General features: G+C 40.1%; 1 protein-coding gene across 2 annotated transcripts in view; it reads left to right on the top strand.

Moving 5' to 3' along the window:
* LOC128693890 (uncharacterized) overlaps positions 1-8,614 on the top strand; it is a 91,812-nt gene extending 83,198 nt beyond the window's left edge. For both annotated transcript variants that reach the window (XM_053783754.2, XM_070079867.1), the window contains exon 2: positions 378-8,614. In XM_053783754.2, coding sequence (XP_053639729.2) covers positions 1,075-4,575 — 3,501 coding nt within the window. In that variant the 5' untranslated portion in view covers positions 378-1,074 and the 3' untranslated portion in view covers positions 4,576-8,614. The remainder of the gene's footprint in view (positions 1-377) is intronic.
* Positions 8,615-25,038: the final 16,424 nt, after the last annotated feature.

Here is a 25,038-nt window from a genome sequence, read left to right as displayed (position 1 = left end):
GTCTACCAATTCTCCTTTGAGTCCCAGACATATCTTCAAAGAATTATTGAGCATTTCCATAACTTGCTGGATGATCTGAGTAGTTAGCATAACAGCAGGACCCCGAACCTCTTTGCTATTTATTGCTGATTAGTTGGCCGGGAGGGCATACCATTATGGGCATGTGACATATGTGGAATGAGATGTAACATATTCTTTGCATGCCACAGCTTATGTGAATAAAACATAAAAATTAAACAAAAAGAGAATCATGTATAGAATAATTAAAAACATCGTTAATTATTTAGTTAACAAATCAAAATGTTTTGTAATTTTCTCTCATTTTATACTTCAGTATAGTTTTTTCAGCATCATATAATAAGTCTTAAATATTTCAGTTGTGAATGATGCTGCCAACATAGTGACCAAGAGCTATAGTCTAACTCCCAGGCCAGAATGTGAGTACTGTGTCACCACCACCAACAACAACAGTGACCAAAAACTACAGAGTTTCAGACCAGCAGTGTGTGAGAACTACACCTCAGCAGTGTGTGAGGACCACACCATCAACACTGTCAGAACAACACCATCAACACTGTCAGAACAACACCATCAGCAGACTGTCAAAACCATACTGGATTATAAAACTACTGTTACTGGGTGTCAAACCCACTCTTGCTGGCTGTTAGAACTACTGTTACTGACTTATAGAACTACTGTTGCTGGGTGTCATACCCATTCTTGCTGGCTGATAGAACTACTGTTGTTTAGCGTCAAACCCACTCTTGCTGGCTGTCAGAATTACTCTGCTGGGTGTCAAACCCACTCTTGCTGGCTGTCAGAATTACTCTGCTGGGTGTCAAACCCACTCTTGCTGGCTGTCAGAATTACTCTGCTGGGTGTCAAACCCACTCTTGCTGACTGTTAAAACTATTGTTGATTAGTGTCAAACCCAATCCTGCTGGCTGTTAGAACTACTGTTGTTTAGTGTCAAACCTAATGCTGCTGGCTGTTAGAACTACTCTGCTGGGTGTCAAACCCACTCTTGCTGGCTTTCAGAAGTACTCTTGCTAGGTGTCAGTTCTGGAATGCAAGATGAGTCCTGCAGGTGATAAAGTCCTCTCTATCCCTGCGCTCGGCCGTCCATTTCGTCTCGGAAATCTTTATGATTGTGTAAATGAAAATTTAATCCCAGGAATAACTCTCTGGGACCAAACAACACTAAAGGGAAAAACAATTCAACATCTTGAAACCTCGAAATTCTCCATAATTGCATCTGATTCATTGGAAAAGAAAAGCAATGCTCTTGATATAAATGCTGAAATGAAGCTAAGTTTTCTTGCCGGTCTGGTTGAGGTCTCGGGGTCTGCAAAGTACTTAGACAATGAGAAGTCTTCTAGCAAACAAGAAAGAGTCACTCTACATTATAAGTGTACTACTAAATCGGAAGAGATGACGATGGAGCAGCTTGGTCCTGGGAGAGTGGAACATCCTGAGGTATTTGACAAAGGCACTGCAACACATGTAGTCACTGGAATAATATATGGGGCTCAGGCTTTCTTTGTTTTCGAGAGAGATTGTTCCTCCTCTTCACATGACAAGGAAGTTCATGGAGATCTGAATGTTATGGTTAAAAATTTACCGAAAATTAATATTAATGGGAGTGGAGAGCTAGACATTTCCGAGCATGATAAGAAGAAAGTAAAGAAATTTACTTGCAATTTCGATGGAGATTTTCTTCTTCCTGAAAATCCATGTTGCTACGAAGATGCTGTTAAGGTTTATAAGAAATTACCACATCTTTTAGGAGAGAAAGGAGAGAAAGCTGTACCAGTCAAAGTTACCCTGTATCCTCTAACACTGTTGGATAACAAAGCCTGTAAACTTGACCGTGCCATTAGTGCAGATTTGACCATTAAAACAGAAAATGTATTTGAAGAATTCCATTCGCTGACTGTGCGGTGCAACGATTTAGATAATACTCCTGTAGTAGAAGCAAATAATGCCATGCAAAGGAAAATATCTGAATTTAAATCACTGATTACTGCTTATAAGTTGAAACTACAAGGGGATCTGTCAGAGTTACTACCTGGAATCAGAGGTGGTGGTACCGAGGAATCCCGTCTAGCTGAACTTCTTATGAAAAAAGAAGCCTCTCCATATAGCTACCATAACTTAGACACTTGGCTTAAAGATGAAGAAAAACGTGTCAAAATTCTCAATGAATATATCAAAATGTTTGCAGATATAAAGTTTGCCTCCCAGCCTAGTGATTTTGACTCCATAATTATGAGTCCTGAGAATGACTACGTTATTTGCTTTAGATTTCTTCTGCCACAAGACAACTCTCAACTTCATAAAATGAAATTATATAATACAAGAGAATATGACAGTAAAAGTGACCATACTGATGAAGGAAGGAAACCTGAGAACAGCTTGTCGACAAAAGATGTACCTGGAGTAGATGTAAATGATAAAATCTCCATAATGGAGAAAGCCATACTGTTTAGAAACTTTCATGGCTCTAATAAAAGACGAACAGGAACTGCCTTCGTAGTGGAAATGGAATTTTCTAATATGTTACAATTTCAGGCTCATATTCAGTGTTACAGGTATGGTCGTCTCTTACATGAAAACTATGAACTTCCCTCTGCACCTGGAATACCTCAAGCCGACAGTGCACAAAGTACTCACAAGAGTATTTCCATTCAGTGGAAGTCACCAGACTATGGCGCATCAGTTGTCCAGACATATGAAATTCTTTGTCAACGAGTCAATAAAGACAGTTGTCCTGTGAGCTTTACGACAAGTGCTGAGACTCGCAGATTTACTATTCCAAACCTTGAGCCCAGTTGTGCTTACCTTGTGAGTGTACAGAGTATTTGTGAGGCCGGAGTTGGTCCCTCCAGTAAGGAAAACACAGTCTCCACTCGACCAACTAGCCCTCCAGGTAAACCAGAAGTGTATCAGATTTCAAGAAAAACTATAGAAATACGTTGGTCTGAGCCACTCTGCCGTGGTTCAGACTGTAGCATACAGAGTTATGTAGTGAAGATGCTGAAAGAAGAGACCAACACATGGGAAGAAATAGAAAAAACTAAAGCAGAAAAGCTTTTCTGTAGAACAGAAGTTACACCAAACTCTGTCCCAAGATTTAAGATAGTTGCTGATTGTGGCAATGATGGATGCAGTGTGGACAGTGATCCTAGTGATCTCTTTACAGTAAATACTAATAACAAGCTTACAAAAGCTAATAACAATAAAATATCGAAAGAAAACTTATGTGGTAAATTAAATCCTGTGGCTGGAAGTACTCCACGGATTTATATGCTCCATGCAAAGTTAGTTAATGACAACAAGGAAGATTTAATCCGAAAGTATGAGCTAGGAACGCCAGAGCATAATAGTCAGGAAAAAGTAATCTTACTAGTTGGTAAGACAGGAGCAGGCAAGACAACTTTGATCAACAGTCTCATCAATTACGTGTTTGGTGTTAAATGGAAGGATGAATTTCGCTTCAAACTGATATCGGAAGACACTGGTGGATGCCAGGGCAAGACTCAATATATTACTTCTTACACTATACACCATCAAAAGGGTTTCAGCTATCCCAACACTCTCACCATTATTGATACTCCAGGGTTTAGTGACACTTACAGAGTGATGATAGATAGAGAGTTTACCAGTCTGATACGCACCTTCTTTAAGACCACAGGCACAGGTGGTATTAAGACCACAGGTACAGATGATATTAAGACCACAGGTACAGGCGGTATTAACCACATTGATGCTCTAGGCTTTGTGTGTCAGTCGTCACAGTCACAATTAACTCCAGCACAAAAGTTCATTTTTAACCAAATGTTCTCCCTGTTTGGCAAAGACATTAAGGATAATACTTTTTTGTTTCTCTCTTTTGCTGATTTGCAAAAACCACAAGTTCTTAGTGGAATTAAAACAGCTGATTTACCATACCGAACATACTTCAAGTTTAACAACTCTGCTACATATGCTAATAACACTGATGATACTAGGAACACTGATACTGCATATGACAGTGATAACGAGCATGAAATGCTGAATGTTGATCAAATTTTCTGGCAGATGGGAGAGGAGAGCTTCAATGTATTTACGAAGCAGTTGAATGTAGCTCAGAGTAAATATCTTCTACAGACTGAGGACGTTCTTAAAGAACAAGATAACATCGCAGGAATTTGTACAAAACCATCACACACAAAAGAAGCAGTCAGATACCACCAATCTAACATAGTCACTGCCACTGAAAACTTGAGAGAGCGCTATGAGAAAACTAAAAACCATATCTTAAAAATTAAGGATGAATATGAAGAAGTTCGTCAGGAAGTTATGGAACTGACTTTATCACTGAGAGAGTCACTAGCGAGCATACAGGGGACGTCTCTCAGGCCAGTCTCTCTCACAGCATTGCAACATATTGACACGTTAATTTCTAAGGAGAACATACAAAAACCCTTAGGTTGGAAGATGGCGGTTAAACAGTTGGAAAATATCAGAAAATGCACAGAATTCCTACAAGAAATTGCTGATGATACGTTTAACCCATTTGAAGATTTCAGCTGAAAATCGCAATATATAGCAAAGGAAAACTGTAGAAAAGAATTGCGATATTCTGTTATATACTTTTGACGTATTTTATGGGGTCTACCCTTGCAAGGATGCAGTAAAACAGACTTTCATGTTGATCACCTGGTCTACCAAGTTGTTGTAGCTAGCAGCTTGTAAACCCACATTGCCAAAGGCAATAGCAGAAACATTATTAGTTCTACGGTACGTAATGCTGAGTTGTTGAGGGGTTGTTGAGGTGGTTCAGACATGCAGAGAGGATGGAACAACATAGAATGACTTGGAGAGTGTATAAATCTGTAGTGGAGCGAAAGCTGGGTAGAGGTTGGCCTAAGAAAGGTTGGAGGGAGGGGGTAAAGGAGATTTTGTGTGTGAGAGGGGCTTGGACTTCCAGCAAGCATGCGTCAGCGTGTTAGGAGCAAATTGAGACAAATCGTTTTTAGGACTTGACGTGCTGTTGGAGTGTGAGTAAGGTAACATTTATGAAGGGATTCAGGGAAACTGGGAGGCCGGACTTGAGTCCTGGAGATGGGAAGTAGGATAGGATGTTAATGTTACAGTTTTATAACTGTAGTGTAAGAATGCCTCTGACAAGACAGTGATGGAGTGAATGATGAAGAAAGTTTTTTTTTTTCGGGGCCACCCTGCCTTGGTGGGAGACGGCCAGTGTGTTAATATAATAAATATACAGCAGGATTCTTTTGTCGAATACAGAGAAGACTATGGAGCAAAACTCTTCTCCAGGCTGAGGGACTGACCACCTCAAAACTACGCCTTCAAGGGTGATGGACTGATTACATTGTCTTTACATCTCTACTTCTCATGCTGCCTCCTCGGTATTCGACTGAAGAAGCCTACTGTGTAGGCGAAACATTTTGGAATAAAGATAACTAGGTCTTGCACATATGCCTTACTTATCGAACATTTATAATAAGTGTCATACGATATATAATATCGAAAACAAATGTTCAGGTTTAAAAGTTACAAAAATTTGCATTTAAAAAATAACTAACTGACCAAACGCTCAAATTTCAATGATACAAAACATATTTTTATAGAATTTAGGTTAGATTAAGTAAGATTACTCAGACAACAGGAGAATTGTTTCCTGACACTCTGGTCTTGGTCATCTGACGGAGACCTTCCACTGGCTTACCCCTTCACTACTTGAAAAATATTATTTTATATAGAATTTATTCTACTTTATAAAGTATATAAAGTTTACTTTAACAGGTGTTTCACAAAATATGTCAACTTTAGAATTTATAATAAAAAAGTCTAACTTATAAATTGATAAAGTAAATAATTTAAAAATATAATTTTTAGTGTTTAAAATTTTACTGAAAATTAAGTAATAATAAAAGATTTTAGTAACTGGTGGAATAATTTTAATAGTTAATCAAAAAATGTCATGATTGGGACTTGTTTTCCATGGATGAAGGTTCAATATTTGAAACAATCCATGAACTAGTTGTACAAGACAGGTATAAAACACCGACAAGATGAACGTTAAGACACATGTGCAACATGTTGCACATGTGTCTTAACTTCATCTTGTCGGTGTTATATACCATTCTTACACATCTGGTTATCTTGTAGTCAACACTAACTCCAAGGCTGAGGGACTGATTACCTCATCTTTTGTATATAGTTCTTCAGTTTTCTTATTATGCCCAAAGAATCTGTATTGATAAAGCCACTGGAGGGCGAAACGTCTACAATAAAGATAACCAGATGTTGTACAAGTGTCTTAACTTTCATCAATCCATGTACTGGCAAGTGTAAATTATTTCTAGTCCACCTTTGTATTTATTGCCGTTTAATTAAGAGAAATTTCCTTCATAGAGATATATTGTAATTATTTAAGACTCATGTGACTATTTCAATGTCTACTTTTAACATCTGAATCCAGAGAAAAATAAGTTCACAAATAACTCACACATATGAGAATGGAATTTATGGTGGATTTTCAGACAAACTTGGAGCAGTAACTGGTGAAGGTGAGGAAGACAGTATATACAAGGAAGGAAGTAGTGAAACAACAATAGTAGTATTGTAAGTAGTGCAACAGTGAGAAAGATGGCAATAAGAGCATAGTGGTAGTGACACAATAACAATGAGTGGAGTGTTAGCAAAGTAATAGCAGCTCTAGTAATAGTAGTAGTAGAGGTAGTCCAAGAACAAGATAGACAGTAGCTCTACAAGAACACTAATGGCTCATGAGGGTGGCACAAAAACCTAGTGACATAAGATATATATTAAAACTTTTATTGCTTTATGTACACTAATATGCAATGCATTTCTACCAAATTAACCCAAGTTCTTAAATAACATTTAAGATTTTAATATAGACAATTAAGTAGGATTTCTTACAAAGTTAACTACAATCATATTAACAATAATAAAGGTAGGTTATAATCAGCTGGAACAATTTCAAAAGCACGATTTATTATTTCAAAAGTATTCAGTGATCTTCAGTTCTGTGGAATGATTGAGCAGATGAAGACACAGCAAGTTACTTAGTTATGTTGTAAATACAATGATTGAGCAGATGAAGACACAGCAAGTTACTTAGTTATGTTGTAAATACAATGATTGAGCAGATAAAGACACAGCAAGTTACTTAGTTATGTTGTAAATACAATGATTGAGCAGATGAAGACACAGCAAGTTACTTAGTTATGTTGTAAATACAATGATTGAGCAGATAAAGACACAGCAAGTTACTTAGTTATGTTGTAAATACAATGATTGAGCAGATGAAGACACAGCAAGTTACTTAGTTATGTTGTAAATACAATGATTGAGCAGATGAAGACACAGCAAGTTACTTAGTTATGTTGTAAATACAATGATTGAGCAGATGAAGACACAGAGTTACTTAGTTATGTTGTTAATACAATGATTGAGCAGATGAAGACACAGCAAGTTACTTAGTTATGTTGTAAATACAATGATTGAGCAGATGAAGACACAGCAAGTTACTTAGTTATGTTGTAAATACAATGATTGAGCAGATAAAGACACAGCAAGTTACTTAGTTATGTTGTAAATACAATGATTGAGCAGATGAAGACACAGCAAGTTACTTAGTTATGTTGTAAATACAATGATTGAGCAAATAAAGACACAGCAAGTTACTTAGTTATGTTGTAAATACAATGATTGAGCAGATAAAGACACAGCAAGTTACTTAGTTATGTTGTAAATACAATGATTGAGCAGATAAAGACACAGCAAGTTACTTAGTTATGTTGTAAATACAATGATTGAGCAGATAAAGACACAGCAAGTTACTTAGTTATGTTGTAAATACAATGATTGAGCAGATAAAGACACAGCAAGTTACTTAGTTATGTTGTAAATACAATGATTGAGCAGATAAAGACACAGCAAGTTACTTAGTTATGTTGTAAATACAATGATTGAGCAGATAAAGACACAGCAAGTTACTTAGTTATGTTGTAAATACAATGATTGAGCAGATAAAGACACAGCAAGTTACTTAGTTATGTTGTAAATACAATGATTGAGCAGATGAAGACACAGCAAGTTACTTAGTTATGTTGTAAATACAATGATTGAGCAGATAAAGACACAGCAAGTTACTTAGTTATGTTGTAAATACAATGATTGAGCAGATAAAGACACAGCAAGTTACTTAGTTATGTTGTAAATACAATGATTGAGCAGATAAAGACACAGCAAGTTACTTAGTTATGTTGTAAATACAATGATTGAGCAGATAAAGACACAGCAAGTTACTTAGTTATGTTGTAAATACAATGATTGAGCAGATGAAGACACAGCAAGTTACTTAGTTATGTTGTAAATACAATGACTGAGCAGATGAAGACACAGCAAGTTACTTAGTTATGTTGTAAATACAATGGGCCAAGATGTTGCTAAGCTGTTCTTTATCAATGGTTATTCAGACATTTAAGACACGTAAATTTTTCTTTATTCCATAAAGTTAATTTATATATGTTAATTTACCTTGTATACTCTATATCACTTTTACAAAAATAAAGTTTATATGGTTATCTATTCTTCATTATCATACCATTCACTTACAATATAGCAATGCAGGAAACTAAGACCAAAGATCTGAGAATATGATATACCAGTGTATAAAAAAAGTGTACTTTCATTCAAGGTTCTTCTGGGAAAAGGATCCAATGAATGCAATAAGATATACCTTTAAATGGGATAGATAACAATGGAGTGCAATTTAGGTTCCTGTAAAGAGGGACAAACCGGAGAAAGCTGGGAAAGCCACACCTGAAGCTCACTTCAATTATCCCTGAGGCCTCAAATATTCCACTGTAAATAAGTCAAGGATTGCAAATAGATGTATACCGGCAACATTAAGCAGTAGGTGTCTACAGACTAGTAGGGTTAGTAAAGTCTTCATATAGAGATAGTGGATAATTAGTAAGGTGCAAAGGACTGAAATGCTGCAAAGGACCTGTGTAGAAGGTTGAGTAAGGTGTGGAGGAGGAGTGATGGGAGGTGGATCAGCATCAATTATAGGTTTTGTCTCTTTGATGTATTCGGAGATGGCTTCAGGCATTTCAGATGACCAGAAAGCAGCTGACAGAACAATATCAGAGGTAGAAGGTAGAAGTTGAGCAAAGGAGAGAATGGAAGTTATCACAGAAGAGTAAAGGGATGAGAGGTTCGAGGGAACTTGGGAAGAAACTTGGGAGGGGAGAGGAAGGAACTTGAAGTGGGGACAGGAGAGGAAGGAATTATATGAGGGGAAGGATGAACTTTCGCACCTGTAACAGATACAACAAGAGGTAAAGGACTAGGTTCAAAGATAGAAAAAGGAAAATGTTTGGGAAGTAGGGATGCGAGGTAATGGTGTGGTTGTGGGAGGCCGTGTAGATATTGAAACATGCAAGTGAAAGAATGGAAATGCAAGGACAGGAGGAGTCAACGAGGTAGATACCTCAGAGTGCCACTAAGGTTGGAGGCTGTCGAGTAACTCTAAAATAAGAAACCATTGAAGTCTTCCCTGGAGGCGGAGATGGGAGATTGCAGTGGTGTAAGAGAAACCTTCTTTGAAACAGTGGATTTCCCATTCCTTTAAGACCTGACAACGGCAAGAATAAGCCGGGTGAACCTCATTACAATTAAAGTAAGAGGAAGGTTGGCTGCAGAATGTATTGGTATGGTCAGCAGCACCACAGACTGGGCATTCTTCCATGAACCTGCAATAATTTGCCAGGTGGCCAAATTATTATTATTAGTAGTAGTAGTATTGTTATTATTATCAAGAAGAAGCACCAAACTACAAGGGCTATACAGCACTGCAGGGCAGTGGATAGTGCAGGGGTTGAGGGTAGCAAGAGATTGAAGCAGAAAGGACTGAGGGGAATGCTGAAGGTATCATCATCAGAGTTTGTGGAGTAAATCAGTTGTTGTCAAAAAATCAACGAGAGAGTCCAGATTAAAGAGCGAGCAGTCCAACAGAATGTGGCCCCATACCCATGTGCACCCCATACCCATCCTGTGGGCGGTAGTCAAAAGATTACAAAGGTACATAATGGGTGCAGGGACTGGACCCCAAAGTTATGATAGCTGAACTAGTTACAAAAGTAATGAACTCCACAACAGATACTGGAACTTGACAATTTTCACAGAGATACCCATGAGTAAGACGAGTGTGGCCAATGCGAAGATGGGTGAGAGTAGTCTCCCAACCTCGACACTGATGGTAAGAAGACAGCCAGTAACCTACACTCGGTTTAATAGAATGAAATTTGTTACCGAGCAGATTAGACCAACGTTGTTGCCCAAGGGTGTGAAGGTGGGCAGCTATTACAGCAAAATAGTCCATAAATGGAACACCTCTATTTGAAACTGGTAGATCATGTACTGCTGACTGCACAGCAGTGTCTACCTGTTCATTGCCCTGTGTGTCAACATGACCAGGGACCCAACAAAAAACAATATTTATGTGCTTAGTAGAGATACGGCGTAACCAAAGTAAAGCACTAATTGAGTCTGAAACAACCACAAATGGTGACACAGGCAGAGATGCAATATGGGTGAGTGCTGCAAGAATGGCATACAATTCAGCAGTAAAAATGCTAGCTGAGGATACTAAATGCTCTCTCACGACACTGTCCGGAAACACTGCTGGGAATCTGACGCTGTCACAAGACTTAGAACCATCTATTCCTACCTTGTCTCACACAACATATTAAACCCTTGTCAGTCTGGATTCAGGAATAATAAAAGCACAAATGATGCTATCGTACACATGCTAGAACTGATGTATACCGCACTCAAAAAAGAAAGAAGTCCCGCTGGGCATTTTCATTGATTTACATAAAGCTTTCGATACAGTCGACCATGAACTGCTGTACTCCAAACAAACGCACTGTGGTATCAGAGGCCACTCCTTCAACTATCTAAAATCATACCTTAGTAACAGAACTCAATATGTGTATGCAAATGGTGCAAACTCTTCCACCCAACCAATCACAGCAGGAGTCCCACAAGGAAGCGTCCTTGGACCACTCCTCTTTCTCACCTACATCAATGATCTACCGAATGCATCACAGCTACTCAAACCCATATTATTTGCAGATGACACTACATATGTCGTGTCCCACCCAAACACAGTCATACTTGCAAACGGAGTCAATGCCGAATTGCAGAAAATATCTGCCTGGATGATGACTAATAAACTTACCCTGAACACTGACAAAACCTATTTCATTCAGTTTGGAAACAAAGCTGCAAATGATCCAATTAACATAACGCTAAATGGATCATCAGTCACAAGACTCACAGAGGGAAAATTCCTAGGTATCCACCTTGACAGTAGCCTTAAGTTCCAAACACATATACAACAAATCACCAAGAAAATCTCCAAGACTGTAGGAATACTATCAAAGATAAGGTACTACGTTCCACAATCAGCTCTCTGGCACTGTACCATTCACTCATATACCCTTATCTTACATATGGAATTTGTGCATGGGGATCAACAACATCCAATCACCTAAGACCTCTAATAACCCAACAAAAGGCAGCAGTCAGAATGATAACAAATTCCCACTCCCACCAGCATACTCCACCAATTTTCAAAAGTCTGAATCTGCTCACCATTATGAACATCCATACTTATTCATGTGCCTACTACATACACAGAACAATACGTGAGTTGGTAACCCAGGTGTCCACACACTGAAAATTCGTCTTTCACTCCAAGACAGGTGTGCTAGAATTTTTTGCAAGTTGGAGTAACAATCTGTACAAATATTGCAGTGTTTGGTAACTCTTGAGAAGTCTGCCTCAGCCTGTGACCTTGAGCGAGGCACTGCATCATCTGCCTGAGACTTTCGCCCATATTGACTATGTGAATAAAGGCGAATGTGCGTGCTCAGTTACCCCTGCTGTTCTCCTGTATCTACAACAGTCCGCCTTTAAACTCAGCCGTTCGCCTCTATCAACGACGTGCAGTGTAGAGGTGTATTTTGCTGCCCCGCTGGTACTCGACTCTCTGAGTTCCGCAAGTGCTGCAGATTTGTTGTAACTATTTGCATGAGTGGATTACGCTGACTTAGGACATTGTGCTACCATCAGTACCTACGTAGGCTTAAAATGAGTGAGGAATGTCTGGCCTGCTGGGTGACCTTGAAAATGGCACTCTAAGACCCGCATGCCACTTACACCCATACTGCGTGTGTCTAGTGAGGTGAATGTCCCTTCCTCGACTTTCCTATTCGCCATTATCTACATATGGGAAAAGGGCGAGTTTAGCTGATCCAGGCCAAACAGCGCTCCAAGCCAGCCAGTGAAGGCCAAGGCTACATCTGTTCTGCATCCCAGAATGCCTTTGTGAACGTTCTACAGTGTTCCGGCCGTACCTTCGGTGTTGTGAGAACTAGTTCTTATGTAGTGAAAATTTGTGTCATTCCAAGACACGTGTGCTAGATGTGTTAAGTGCTGCGGGTTTGGAGTTAACAAGTAGTACAGGGTTGGTAACTCTCGAGACGACTGTGGGCCCAGTGAATGACCTTGAAAATTGCACTGCGACCTGCAGGCCACTACACCCATATTGCCTGTGTCTAGCGAGGTGAATATTCCTTCCTTGTCTCTTCTCCTTCCTCGATTTGGAACTCAGTCGTTCGCCTCTATTTGCTTGTGGTCTAAAGGCGGTTTTTTTTTTTTTTTTTTTTTTTGGCCAGACCACATGGGTGCTTGAGTGCTCGTGTCCTCTGTGCCGCACTCCGCTCATCTTGCGAGTGTCTCCTGTGTGCCTGCCTGCCTGCCTGCTGCAAGCAGGTGTCCGGGTGGTTGGCGCGGGCTTGGCGAGCACAGTCAAGCAAGCTTGAGGGCAGCACTAAAAGCTAGCCAGAACAAACTAAGGCAGCCTGCAGTTAAGCTGTCCTAGGGCCCAGCATGTCTGTGTATACGTTCTGCAGTGCTGCTGGCATACCAGTGTTTCCTGTAGTGGCTTGAGAACAATTTGACGAGCATTGCAGTGCTGACATTTTGAGTGGGACATGCCAGAGGTTCACTTCTAAACATAGTAAGCTTGTGGTGATTGGCTTGTACACAGTGAACATTCATCTGTCATACGTGTGCTAGAAGTGTTAAGTGCTACTTTCCCCAACAGTTAATTGTCATTTGTAAGCCTGCATTAAGACTTTAAAAGGCTCAGAGTGTACTTCAGTGTAGTGACTCCTTACATTTGATAAATCAGTGTAATACATGCTCTGCTCAGTGTAACTGAACTATTAAATACGGTTACATAATTAAGTTGCTTGTCCTAGTGTCATTGTTGTGTTTTCTAATACATTTTCTCGTTCAGACTGAAACTTTACTGCTAAATTCCCAGTAATATTTCAAATTGCAGTGTTCATCTGTGGTGTGAGTGTGTAACTTATGCTTTGTATTTTTACTGTGAACAAGCTTACTGCTGCATAATGTTCAGTTTCATGAATACTTTCTTACTTGAGTAATTCGGTTACCTTTCAACTGTGTTAAGCAAGAGTCAGCCTGTTAACATCTATGTTCCTTGCCATCGCATCTAGTGGGTCTAGCGCCTAGTTGAAATTGTAATAGTAACAATTTGCAATCATTATACTTCTAGTTATACATTGTGTAAATTGTTTTAGACTATTTGATCAACTGGATTGTAGTGTTTAACTTCTGATACACCAATTTAATGACTGCAGACACGCACTGACACATAATAAACACATTAAAACGCTGGTAACTCCAGAAGCTGGGCCTAGTGTGTGACCTTGAGAAGTTGAGTGTGTTTATTACGACCAGCGGTGTACCACTCTCACCTATATTTACATCAACAAAAGTGTATTCTAAGTGATAAAGTGTACACTTGGTGTACTTGGTAACACTTGTCATACATAGTAACGCGTGTGTAAGTGAGATTGTTTAGGTACTGGTTCATCTATCTACAGCTGCACACTTATGCTTGCATACATGTATAACATAGTAACGTGTGAGTTACCCAGAATGGACCAAGGAAGTCGACCAGAGTGATTTATCTCATTGTCATTGTAACATTACCTAGTTTTTTTTTTTTGTTTTTTTTTTTTTTTTTTTTTTTTTTTTTTTTTTTTTTTTTTTTTTTTTTTTTTTTTTTTTTTTTTGTAATACTGTTTACAATCTATGGTTGGGGTAAGAGGTTGTCTTCAGCATTCATTGTGATGTCTGCTATATTATTATTTCAGTGAGGTACATTAGGTGGCAGTAGCCTGAACTAACTCGAGTGGAAGTTATCATTGAATTTGAACCTCATGTTTAATGTGATGTATGTCAGAATTCTAATTTTATGCTCAATATTACCTACTTTGTCTCTCTCTCTCTCTCTCTCTCTCTCTCTCTCTCTCTCTCTTTTCATCTTTGTAATTTGTGATAAGGTGTAAGACCTCGCCTTACCTGTAATATATACAGGTAATATTGAGCATAAAATTAGAATTCTGACATACATCACATTAAACATGAGGAGAGGGAGCATGGACACGGGGGTCGTCCCACAGTTACTAAAAACAACAGACATAGCCCCACTCCACAAAGGGGGCAGTAAAGCAACAGCAAAGAACTACAGACCAATAGCACTAACATCCCATATCATAAAAATCTTTGAAAGGGTCCTAAGAAGCAAGATCACCACCCATCTAGAAACCCATCAGTTACACAACCCAGGGCAACATGGGTTTAGAACAGGTCGCTCCTGTCTGTCTCAACTATTGGATCACTACGACAAGGTCCTAAATGCACTAGAAGACGAAAAGAATGCATGTAATATATACAGACTTTGCAAAAGCCTTCGACAAGTGTGACCATGGCGTAATAGCGCACAAAATGCGTGCTAAAGGAATAACAGGAAAAGTCGGTCGATGGATCTATAATTTCCTCACTAACAGAACACAGAGAGTAGTCGTCAACAGAGTAAAGTCCGAGGCAGCTACGGTGAAAAGCTCTGTTCCACAAGGCACAGTACTCGCTCCCATCTTGTTCCTCATCCTTATATCCGACATAGACAAGGATGTCAGCCACAGCACCGTGTCTTCCTTTGCATTTGACACCCGAATCTGCATGACAGTGTCTTCCATTGCAGACACTGCAAGGCTCCAGGCGGACATCAACCAAATCTTTCAGTGGGCTGCAGAAAACAATATGAAGTTCAACGATGAGAAATTTCAATTACTCAGATATGGTAAACATGAGGAAATTAAATCTTCATCAGAGTACAAAACAAATTCTGGCCACAAAATAGAGCGAAACACCAACGTCAAAGACCTGGGAGTGATCATGTCGGAGGATCTCACCTTCAAGGACCATAACACTGTATCAATCGCATCTGCTAGAAAAATGACAGGATGGATAATGAGAACCTTCAAAACTAGGGAGGCCAAGCCCATGATGACACTCTTCAGGTCACTTGTTCTATCTAGGCTGGAATATTGCTGCACACTAACAGCACCTTTCAAGGCAGGTGAAATTGCCGACCTAGAAAATGTACAGAGAACTTTCACGGCGCGCATAACGGAGATAAAACACCTCAATTACTGGGAGCGCTTGAGGTTCCTGAACCTGTACTCCCTGGAACGCAGGAGGGAGAGATACATGATTATATACACCTGGAAAATCCTAGAGATACTAGTACCGAACTTGCACACGAAAATCACTCACTACGAAAGCAAAAGACTTGGCAGACGATGCAACATCCCCCCAATGAAAAGCAGGGGTGTCACTAGCACGTTAAGAGACCATACAATAAGTGTCAGGGGCCCGAGACTGTTCAACTGCCTCCCAGCACACATAAGGGGGATTACCAACAGACCCCTGGCAGTCTTCAAGCTGGCACTGGACAAGCACCTAAAGTCAGTTCCTGATCAGCCGGGCTGTGGCTCGTACGTTGGTTTGCGTGCAGCCAGCAGCAACAGCCTGGTTGATCAGGCTCTGATCCACCAGGAGGCCTGGTCTCAGACCGGGCCGCGGGGGCGTTGACCCCCGGAACTCTCTCCAGGTAAACTCCAGGTAATATCATTATATGTACCATATTATTAACACACATACAAGAGGTCTCTGAGTGTGTTTTTGGTGGGGTGTGTGTCGTATTAAGTGGTGGTGGTCTGGGTTGAGTATGGTTGGAGGTGTTCATTGAACTTGAGCACTTGTGTCTTGTGATCTATTTTGGACTTCTGACTTTTTAGTGAATATTTGCTCTTGCATAAGCTATAAGGGAAAGATAAGCGAGGAATTCTTGTGTTGTGAGTCTTACACCAGATATGATCACTGGCAAACATGGCAACTGTCATAGAGGAACCTATTTCTGCAGGTGATGGAAATGATGATAGCTTCCAGACCTTTAAAAGTAAACAAAAGAGAAAAAGTGAGAAAGGGCTAGAGCGTCGACGTAGTCAGACTCACTTGACTCGTACACAATGTGATACTAAACGTCCTTGGTGCACAGAGGCTTCAAGAAGTCTTTCTTCAAAGGAAGAATGTGTTAAGCTGAACTTCCTTGACAACACCCCGCTGCCTGCTAAGTGTGCATGACAACACCCCGCTGCCTGCTAAGTGTGCATGACAACACCCTGATGCCTGCTAAGTGTGCATGGCTAATGGAAGCTGTAAACAAGCATCCTAACTCAAGGATCCAATTTAGGAAAAACACACACAACTTTGTGTTTGTGGAACAAAATAAAGAGCTGATCAATGATCTACTTAGTACACCTTATGGGGACATTAAGCTGCTCCGACCTCCATCAGACACTCACCACTTTAAAAAATGGGTCAGTATCATAACCTTTGGATACCCTCTCTGCATGGACCCATCCCATCTGACTCTAAGTGAGCATATCATCAAGCCTAAAAGACTTAAAGGACAATCCCAAATTATTGCCAGTTGGGTGGGTCCTGTGCCCCTCCCCCGGAATATCTGGGTGCATGGTTTACGTTTCCTAAACATCGAAGTGTACCTACCCCCTAAACGTAGGTGTTACAAATGCCAGCACTATGGCCATGTTGCAGTAAACTGTGGAATACTACATTCTTGGTGTGGTAAGTGTGCTGGGAAACATTCCACTAGAGAATGCACAGTAGGCCCTGACAGCCAAAAATTTAAGTGTATTAACTGTAAAGAAGTTGGGGTTACAGTTTCCCACAAGGACTGCAGTCAGAACCCAAACAACCTTCGAGGTAAACCTGATAACAGTCCTTTAATGGTAACTGAGGATGGGGCCATCCAGTCTACCACAGCCAGATCTGAGACTGAACCTCTGCAAAGTGTGCAAGAACCCCACCTCACTGCAAACAATTCTGGTGATACCAGAATGCCATCACACACACCAGCTGTGGAGGAGCTAGCCATCCCTGCTAGCACATATGGAACTACTGGTCTGCCACTACAGATACCTATGGCTACACCTGAATATGGGGATGAGTTTGTCATTTCTCCCAATACACACAACTACAACAGTCAGACGGACACCACACAGGTAACCTCCCTGGAAATTGGAGATGAGTCAGATGCACAGGACCTACCTGCAATGAATGATGAAACAGAGAACACTAATGTAACCATGGTACCTGTTAAGGTGATAGGTGTTAAAGGAAGCACTAACCCAGAAGTGCCATCCTCAGGAGAGGCATTGGATTCGCCTGACCTTCCTCATATTATAACAAATTTCCAGAAAAAAATTGAGCATCTTGAACAGATCCTGACAAGTTTAATAAATATATGTAATCAGGATGATACTCTTGAGCATGGTGATGATGTCAAAAGTGCAGCAATCTCCGTTCAGCTTCCAGCAATTTGTGAGAAAGAAGCCCACAACTCTTGCCTTCAAAACTTGCCTCATAACTGGCTGCCAAAATGCCGAAAAATGCTTAAAAATAAAGGTTCTGAAGATAAAGACGTACAAACTATGCTATTTGCTCTTAAGTATCTGCACACTGCAGTCAAAGCATAATAGTTTTACCATCTTATGAGCAAGAGATTGTAATAACTCACTACAATGGATACATTACAAATCTTTTCATGGAACATTGCTTCCATCAGGAAGAGGTTGCCTGACTTACATCATATTAGTGCAACCAAGAATATTGATGTCATCTGTTTGCAGGAATGTAGATTGAAAGATGGAGCACCTCCACCAAACTTGCCTGGATATGCAGCTTATAACCTAAGGTCAACCAACTGTTGTGTGATGTATGTCAGAAGAACTTGCCACATTCACTCCTTTCCTTGCAGAGTCGAGTTAACATGCAGTATCATGGTGTCAAAGTATATGCAGGCGATTTTTCCATAAACATTTTTAATCTCTATGCCCCAGCGAACCAGCTTCGACCTGATGCTTTACCAGATCGCATCAATAGTGAACCTACCATCATTCTTGGAGATTTTAATGCCAGACATAAGAATATTGGTGGGTCTATTACAAACACCAATGGAACTAAACTAGTGAGATTGCTGAATGAGCATGATAATGTTCGAATTGTGGGCACTACTGAGCCTACTCACATATATGGTGGCATACTAGATCTGTGTCTTGGATTTAATACATCATATACGATGCATGACTCTGTCATAGTTGATGATCTTCTATCTGATCACTTCCCAAGACTAACAACTGTCAATCTTAATCACATCTCCAGCAATCAAGGAGCTAAATACAGAAGGAGGAAACTTATTCTCAAACCAGAACACAGAGACAACTTTATTAACCACTTGGATCAATGGTATAAGAATTACGAGCCCACTGACACACAAAAATTTAATGATGATTTAATTACCACTATTGAGAGTGTTCTCACAGATCAAGTGGGCAGGAATAGGAAACAAAGACCCTCCACTATAAATAACAATAAAAACCAATGTAAATACTATAATGATCCACAGCTGCGCAATCTAACACATGCAGCTAGGAGGATTGGTAAAGCATACCGTGAATGTAGAACCCCAGACCTGCTCAGAACGTTCCAAGCTGCACTAACAAATGCAAGGAATAGAAAGGAAGAACTTAGGCAACAGGAATGGGAACAGTTTGTTAGTGGATTAAATAGGTCCACCCCTTTGAGTTTGGCTTGGAAAGGTATAAATAAAATAACCAGGAAAATGACTGGCAATGTTGCTCATCCCTTTCCTCTTGAAAAAGCAAATGACCTCATAAATGACTGGTCCAAAACATCCAGGCATGAAAGCCTTCCATCTCATATTAGAAAAAATTTAGAGAGTACTTCTGAAGAAATGTTGAAACTGATTAATTTTATGAGCCAAAATATTGATGAGAGTGATTGCCTCTTTACCGAGTATGAATTAGATAATGCATTAACCAAAGGTCGATCAACTGCTCCTGGAGAGGATGGTATAACCTATGATATTCTCAGAACTCTAAGGCACGTGCCTGATAACCCTTTGTTGGCACTGTATAATCTCAGTTACATTGAGGGCGTTCTTCCTACTTCCTGGACCAATAGTCTCATTGTGCCTATCCCTAAGCCCCAACAGCCTGATACATTTAGGCCGATCTCCTTAACTAGTTGTCTTTGCAAAACTTTTGAAAGAATGATGCTTAACAGATTGTACTACAGAATCAGACATCAACATTCCCCCTACCTCTATGGGTTCATGAAAGGTAAAAGTGTGCAGAACTGTATTTCCACCTTTCTCACTGCACACACCTCTACTAGTTTTACCACTTTTCTTGATCTAAAATCTGCATTTGATATTGCAAACAGAACCGTTATACTACATGAACTAGCCAAAATGAATATTGGTGGTAGCTTACTCTGCTGGATAATAGGATACCTGTCTAATAGAGTATCCTCTGTCCTTTACCAAGGCTTCAGAAGTGATTCTAAAGAAATGTCTTTAGGTACACCACAGGGAGGAGTTCTTAGTCCCATGCTATTTAATATTCTGATTAATGCTCTCCTAAATGCTCTACCTGCCTCACCTAAACATATAGCTATAAGCTATGCTGATGATATCATGATCCATACAACAGGGCATAAGAAGATGAATACCATTCTTAATGAAGTTCAAGCAATTTGTAATCGACTAGGCCTCATATCTTCCTCTAAAACTAAGATATTAACAAGCAAACGACATCCCCCACCCATCTATTTGCAGGGTGAAATCATTAGCTACGTTAAAACTTACAGATATCTTGGTGTAGATGTACCCTTTAACAAATCCACTATACCACAACTAAACAAGAAATGTAATGCTAGGCTAAATGCTCTCAAAGCTGTTGCTGGCTACAATCCCAACTATGGTGCTAATGTGAGAATCGTGAGAATGATGTACATAGCCTATGTTAGGTCCTTAATTGATTATGCTGCTCCCATGTTGATATTAGCTAGAGAAAGTTCCCTCCGACCCTTGGAGTTAATGCAAAATGAAGCTCTCAGGACTATTCTTGGCTGTCCCAGATCTACAAAAGTTCTTAACATGAGGAAGGAGCTTGGTATTTCTAGTATCAGTGATAGGATTGTGTTAATTTCACACTGTACTCGGTATTAGAATGTTGAGAAACGAACCAGACACTGTCACAGTGAATCTTACCAAGTGTCTAGAGGTAAATACACACAGATCTAAATGGATTGTGAAAACGTGCAATTGCATTAAGTTTTATAACCTGCATGAACTGTATCACTGTAGGCAACAAGAGCATTTCACCCCTCCATGGAAGATGTGTTCATTTAATATCACATACCTACAAGTCCCTCCCAAGAAGCTCATTGCTAGTAATCCCTTCCTTAAATCACTTGTTAGAGCAACTGCTCAAGAAGAAATTTTTCGCCTAGCAACACAGACTCCAACTTATGCCTAGAACAGATTAACTCGGTAGCACTCGATGTATGCACAAGGCTTATTCCTCTAAGAAAAAGGAGGAGTAGATGTAAAACAGAAAGAGACAGGCGCTCCCTTTACAGGCGACGGAAAAGAATAACAGAGCGGCTAAAAGAGGTCAATATATCTGAAATGCGTAGGGAGACACTGGTCAGAGAAATAGCAAGCATCGAACTTAAGCTAAAAGAATCCTTTAGGAGTCAGGAATCGCGGGAAGAACTAAAAGCCATAAATGAAATCGAAAGAAACCCAAAGTATTTCTTCTCCTATGCCAAATCAAAATCGAGAACAACGTCCAGTATTGGGCCCCTACTTAAACAAGATGGGTCCTACACAGATGACAACAAGGAAATGAGTGAGCTACTCAAGTCCCAATATGACTCAGTTTTTAGCAAGCCGCTAACCAGACTGAGAGTCGAAGATCAAAATGAATTTTTTATGAGAGAGCCACAAAATTTGATTAACACAAGCCTATCCGATGTTATCCTGACGCCAAATGACTTCGAACAGGCGATAAATGACATGCCCATGCACTCTGCCCCAGGGCCAGACTCATGGAACTCTGTGTTCATCAAGAACTGCAAGAAGCCCCTATCACGAGCCTTTTCCATCCTATGGAGAGGGAGCATGGACACGGGGGTCGTCCCACAGTTACTAAAAACAACAGACATAGCCCCACTCCACAAAGGGGGCAGTAAAGCAACAGCAAAGAACTACAGACCAATAGCACTAACATCCCATATCATAAAAATCTTTGAAAGGGTCCTAAGAAGCAAGATCACCACGCATCTAGAAACCCATCAGTTACACAACCCAGGGCAACATGGGTTTAGAACAGGTCGCTCCTGTCTGTCTCAACTATTGGACCACTACGACAAGGTCCTAAATGCACTAGAAGACAAAAAGAATGCAGATGTAATATATACAGACTTTGCAAAAGCCTTCGACAAGTGTGACCATGGCGTAATAGCGCACAAAATGCGTGCTAAAGGAATAACAGGAAAAGTCGGTCGATGGATCTATAATTTCCTCACTAACAGAACACAGAGAGTAGTCGTCAACAGAGTAAAGTCCGAGGCAGCTACGGTGAAAAGCTCTGTTCCACAAGGCACAGTACTCGCTCCCATCTTGTTCCTCATCCTTATATCCGACATAGACAAGGATGTCAGCCACAGCACCGTGTCTTCCTTTGCAGATGACACCCGAATCTGCATGACAGTGTCTTCCATTGCAGACACTGCAAAGCTCCAGGCAGACATCAACCAAATCTTTCAGTGGGCTGCAGAAAACAATATGAAGTTCAACGATGAGAAATTTCAATTACTCAGATATGGTAAACATGAGGAAATTAAATCTTCATCAGAGTACAAAACAAATTCTGGCCACAAAATAGAGCGAAACACCAACGTCAAAGACCTGGGAGTGATCATGTCGGAGGATCTCACCTTCAAGGACCATAACACTGTATCAATCGCATCTGCTAGAAAAATGACAGGATGGATAATGAGAACCTTCAAAACTAGGGAGGCCAAGCCCATGATGACACTCTTCAGGTCACTTGTTCTATCTAGGCTGGAATATTGCTGCACACTAACAGCACCTTTCAAGGCAGGTGAAATTGCCGACCTAGAAAATGTACAGAGAACTTTCACGGCGCGCATAACGGAGATAAAACACCTCAATTATTGGGAGCGCTTGAGGTTCCTAAACCTGTATTCCCTGGAACGCAGGAGGGAGAGATACATGATTATATACACCTGGAAAATCCTAGAGGGACTAGTACCGAACTTGCACACGAAAATCACCCACTACGAAAGCAAAAGACTTGGCAGACGATGCACCATCCCCCCAATGAAAAGCAGGGGTGTCACTAGCACGTTAAGAGACCATACAATAAGTGTCAGGGGCCCGAGACTGTTCAACTGCCTCCCAGCACACATAAGGGGGATTACCAACAGACCCCTGGCAGTCTTCAAGCTGGCACTGGACAAGCACCTAAAGTCAGTTCCGGATCAGCCGGGCTGTGGCTCGTATGTTGGTTTGCGTGCAGCCAGCAGCAACAGCCTGGTTGATCAGGCTCTGATCCACCAGGAGGCCTGGTCTCAGACAGGGCCGCAGGGGCGTTGACCCCCGGAACTCTCTCCAGGTAAACTCCAGGTAGTAATAAGTTATCACAAGTTATATACACTGATGGATCTAAACAGGAGTCTTCTGGCAGGGCTGCATCTGCTCTTGTTGCCACCTCCCTAGTTAAGAACGATAATAAATTTGTTGAGTTAGGCATAAGAATTAACAACTGGGCGTCTACACTGCAAACTGAATTGTTTGCAATCCTACTGGCGCTAAAGCTAACCTATGACACTGAGCTTGACTCTATCATCATTACTGATTCTATGTCATCACTGAAGGCTCTTGGCTCATATAATGACTCCAACAACATGCTCATTGGGGAAGCCAGGTATAGATACTCAAAAATTAGGGACAAAGGAATTAATGTACAATTGCTATGGATCCCATCACACATTGGATTACTCCTTCATGATAAAGTTGATATGTTAGCCAAGAAGAGTATCCAGAAGGAGAACGTAGAATATAACTTTGGTATAACTGTGTCTAGCATTAGGAATAATATTAGGAGAGAAGTAAATAATGAAGATGATTGTTATAGGAATGCAGTTAGAAGCCTGAGTAGATCTATAACCCACTATGATAACATGAACGTAGATAAGTATGTTTATGGAGCAACTTGCAATGTGAACAGACTGACTGATGTTGTAGTGGCCAGGCTTAGGCTTGGTTACAAGTACTTCTGGCAGTTTGGGAGACACACAGATGATGATCAAACTAAATGTAAATTATGTGATCAGGCATATGGTCACTCTCTTGAACACTATGTGCTTAATTGTCCACTTATTGAGGAATACAGAGACAGACAGTATAATAACCTATGTGACATGTCAAGATATCTTATTAATGAAAATAAGATACCAGATATACTAAGCAAATTTCCTAAATTTGCTTGTAACAGATAAGTGAACTATAGATATGTAGATATAAATCCATATGTATTCCTGTTAACCCTTTGGGGCCTAGTTCCTAGGCCTTTTGTGTATCCACATGCTCTCGCGCTACCGTCCACAGGATGGATATGGGGTGCACAATAAACTAGCCACTTCGGTGGCAAAATCTAAAATCTAATCAGAACAATACACGCAAATATAAACCCTCTACTCAAACTTCTCCTCACCAACCTAAACAGGACACATGACCACAACACAAGACACAGATCTCTTTTTGATATACCTCGTGTCCATATCACACTGTGTAAAAACTCTATGCACATAAAGGGCCCCAAAATATGGAATTCATTACCAGAAGATATTAAAGTAACCCGGTCTGAAAATCAATTTAAGACTCTTCTCAAAAACCACTTAATCACCCTAGACTAAATGCTAAATACTCAGTACACACTTACTCACTTATGTACTCCCACATCATAACTTCAACAATCACTCTGAACCTTTTATCCATTGTTGACAGGAATATAATTGAATCATTGTTTTCACAAAAAGCATTTTGAATATATGAATATATCTTTTGTCTTATACAAATTAGATTCACTTAAAATTAATAATCTACTGTACAACTATGAAATAATTACTGTCCTACTGTACAACTATGATACAATCCTTAGTATTAAGTAGAATGTAAGCCAATAATGTTAAGTTGGCCCATAATGCCTAGGCATAATAGAGGCTCTCTTTGCATTGCAACCCACTATTGTAAATACAAAATCTTAATGTATAATTTGCAAAGACATAAAATAATAAATAAATAAATAAATAAATCTGTGTACACTGCGATGGCATGAGAATGAGAGCGGAAGTGGTCAAGAAAAAGAGAGCGGAAATGGTAAAGAAAAGGAGAGCGGGAAGCTACCATAGACAGTTGAGCTTTAGCACATGGCAGTTCAATTCAATTCAATTCAATTCAAAGTTTATTCTCTATAAGGATTACAATGCTGAGTTTACAGAAATTTGGTTATTGTTTGGTTTACATGTAGTAAAATTGTGATTACAGAGTCTACAACTAGAACGCTTAGCATG

Source organism: Cherax quadricarinatus, unplaced genomic scaffold (genome assembly GCF_038502225.1).
Source record: "Cherax quadricarinatus isolate ZL_2023a unplaced genomic scaffold, ASM3850222v1 Contig31, whole genome shotgun sequence".
Taxonomy (NCBI): domain Eukaryota; kingdom Metazoa; phylum Arthropoda; class Malacostraca; order Decapoda; family Parastacidae; genus Cherax; species Cherax quadricarinatus.
The sequence above is the reverse complement of the archived record's forward strand: the minus strand, read 5'-3'. Positions and strand labels throughout refer to the sequence as shown.